Source organism: Marmota marmota, unplaced genomic scaffold (assembly GCF_001458135.2).
Source record: "Marmota marmota marmota unplaced genomic scaffold, marMar, whole genome shotgun sequence".
NCBI classification, from domain to species: Eukaryota; Metazoa; Chordata; class Mammalia; order Rodentia; family Sciuridae; genus Marmota; species Marmota marmota.
Window position 1 is genome coordinate 7,061,660 of NW_026000205.1, and position 2,169 is coordinate 7,063,828.

Below are 2,169 nucleotides of genomic sequence, written 5' to 3' on the forward strand. Positions count from 1 at the left end.
TGGGCGGAGCCAAAAAAGTCCCCCAATGAGCAGCTCCGTGGTCTGAAAGGGCAGGGAAACAGCCCAATGAGCATCACCGCCGAGGAGCCAATCAGCTAGATGTTGCTGGGGCTGCTGTGAGCCAATCATCAGCCGGCAGCTGGAAGTTTGCTGGCAGCTGGAAGTTTGCTGGGGCCCCTTCGGCTGTGGCTCTCAACAGAGGGACGTGGTCTAACAGGTTTTATTTTTTACTTATTAGTTTTGGTGTTACTGGGGATTGAACCCAGGGGCACTTAACCACTGAGATATATTCCCCAACCCTTTTTATTTCTTATTTTGAGACAAGGTCTTGCTTAGGTGCTGAGGGTGGCCTCAAACTTCTAATCCTCCTGCCTTAGTCTCCTGAGACACCAGGATTACAGGTCTGGCTCCCTAATGGGTTTTATAAGACCACTCTGACTTTGGTGTTGGGAACAGACATCTGGTTGTAGTCATAATAAAAAAGAAACAACAACAACAACAACAACAAAAAACCCTACAATTTTTAAGCATTTACTATGGATCCCAACTCACTGGATCTCTATAATCAGTGTAGGTAGTATATTAATGCACATTGCATAGAAAAGGAGACTGGCGTTCAGAGAGGTTGAGTCACTTGCTTAGGGTCACACAATTTATACGTGGCAGTGCTGGGATTCCAGATGTCTCTAGGGCCCTAGTTCTAACTGATGTACTCTGGTACTCTGCAATCTCAGTCCTCCTTGGGTTGAGGGACATGGAGTGAGGGTCAGGTTCTGGGAGAATCCGAGAACCTAGTACTGGGAGGCCCAGCCTTGCAGCTCCTGTAGGAGACCTGACACTCCAGATGGACCAGAGGGACCCACACTCTGTACCTTGGGGATGTGATAACCCTGGAACTCAGTGTCTTGGGTGACGGCATGGGGCACTCCCAGAGGCATGATGTCCGCAAACCTCTGGATCTCATGAAGGACCGTATCTGTGTAGGGCATCCGGGGCCTGTCCCCGAGGCAGGGCCGTCTCTCTGGGCCCACTACTTAGTCAATCTCTTGTTGTATGAGTTCTTCTCCCTCCGAAAAATGGGTGGGAAACAGACAGTCTTGACTGTGGGAAGGGCGATTGCCCTGGGCACCTGCCTGCCTTCCCACCTCCCCTTCCCAGACTTTAAAACCCAGGATGTGTTAACTGTAATTTCCCTCCAGCTTCTAAAATTGATGTTCCTACCAGGCACCGTGGCTCATGCCTGTAATCCCAGAAACTCGGGAGGCTGAGGCAGGAGGATCCCAAGTTTAAGCCAGCCTCAACAACTTAGTGAGGTCTTAAGCAACTTAGCAAGCAACTGTCTCTAAATAAAAATATAAAAAGGGCTGGGGATGTGGCTCAGTGGTTAAGCACCCCTGGGTTCAGCCCACGGTGCCCCCCCCCCCAAAAAAAAAATAGGTTGTTCTCCAATTCCTAACCCAACCCCCCAGCAATACAAACTGGCCCTTGTACCAATTTGACATCAGGCTGGGGAGGGAGAGGGCTGGTCCCGTAACCTGGGCTCCGTATCTGTAACCTGTGGGAACTTCAGGAGGATCAGGAGCCCCTATCTGAGCATGGTACTGGTTGTCTCCATCCCAGCAAAGAAGATGTCCAGAGCAGAATTGAGCAAATTCTCTTGGTTGAATTCTGTGTGAGGGTCTCCCTGCTCCTGCACACAAAAGCAGAGAGTATGTGAGCTAGAGAAGGATCCAAAGGAACCATCCAGCCCAGGGGAGGCAAATATGTGGCATGTGTACATTCACTGCCAAATTCTTTGCCCATAGCAGGCATTACCAATCAATTCCAGTACTGTTGAGAGCCACAGCCAAGGGGCCCCAGCAAACTTCCAGCTGCCGGCAGATGATTGGCTCACAGCGGCCCCAGCAACATCTAGCTGATTGGCTCCTCTGTGGTGATGCTCATTGGAGATGCACATTGAGCTGTTTCCCCGCCCTTTCAGACTGCCAGCTGATGATTGGCTCACAGTGGCCCCAGCAACATCTAGCTGATTGGCTCCTCTGCAGTGATGCTCATTGGGCTGTTTCCCTGCCCTTTCAGACCACGGAGCTGCTCATTGGGGGACTTTTTTGGCTCCGCCCACGTGACCCAGCCAATCGGCCTCAAGAGCAGGAGGATTGTGGGAGGTGG

General features: G+C 51.3%; 1 protein-coding gene across 1 annotated transcript in view; it reads right to left on the reverse strand.

Annotated features, from left to right (window-relative positions):
* The window catches only part of LOC107151631 (putative inactive cytochrome P450 2G1), a 15,868-nt gene extending 14,879 nt beyond the window's left edge, over positions 1-989 (reverse strand). The window contains exon 1 of the mRNA XM_015497028.1: positions 873-989. Within this exon, the coding sequence (XP_015352514.1) occupies positions 873-989 (117 nt within the window). The remainder of the gene's footprint in view (positions 1-872) is intronic.
* Between the last annotated feature and the right edge of the window lie 1,180 nt (positions 990-2,169).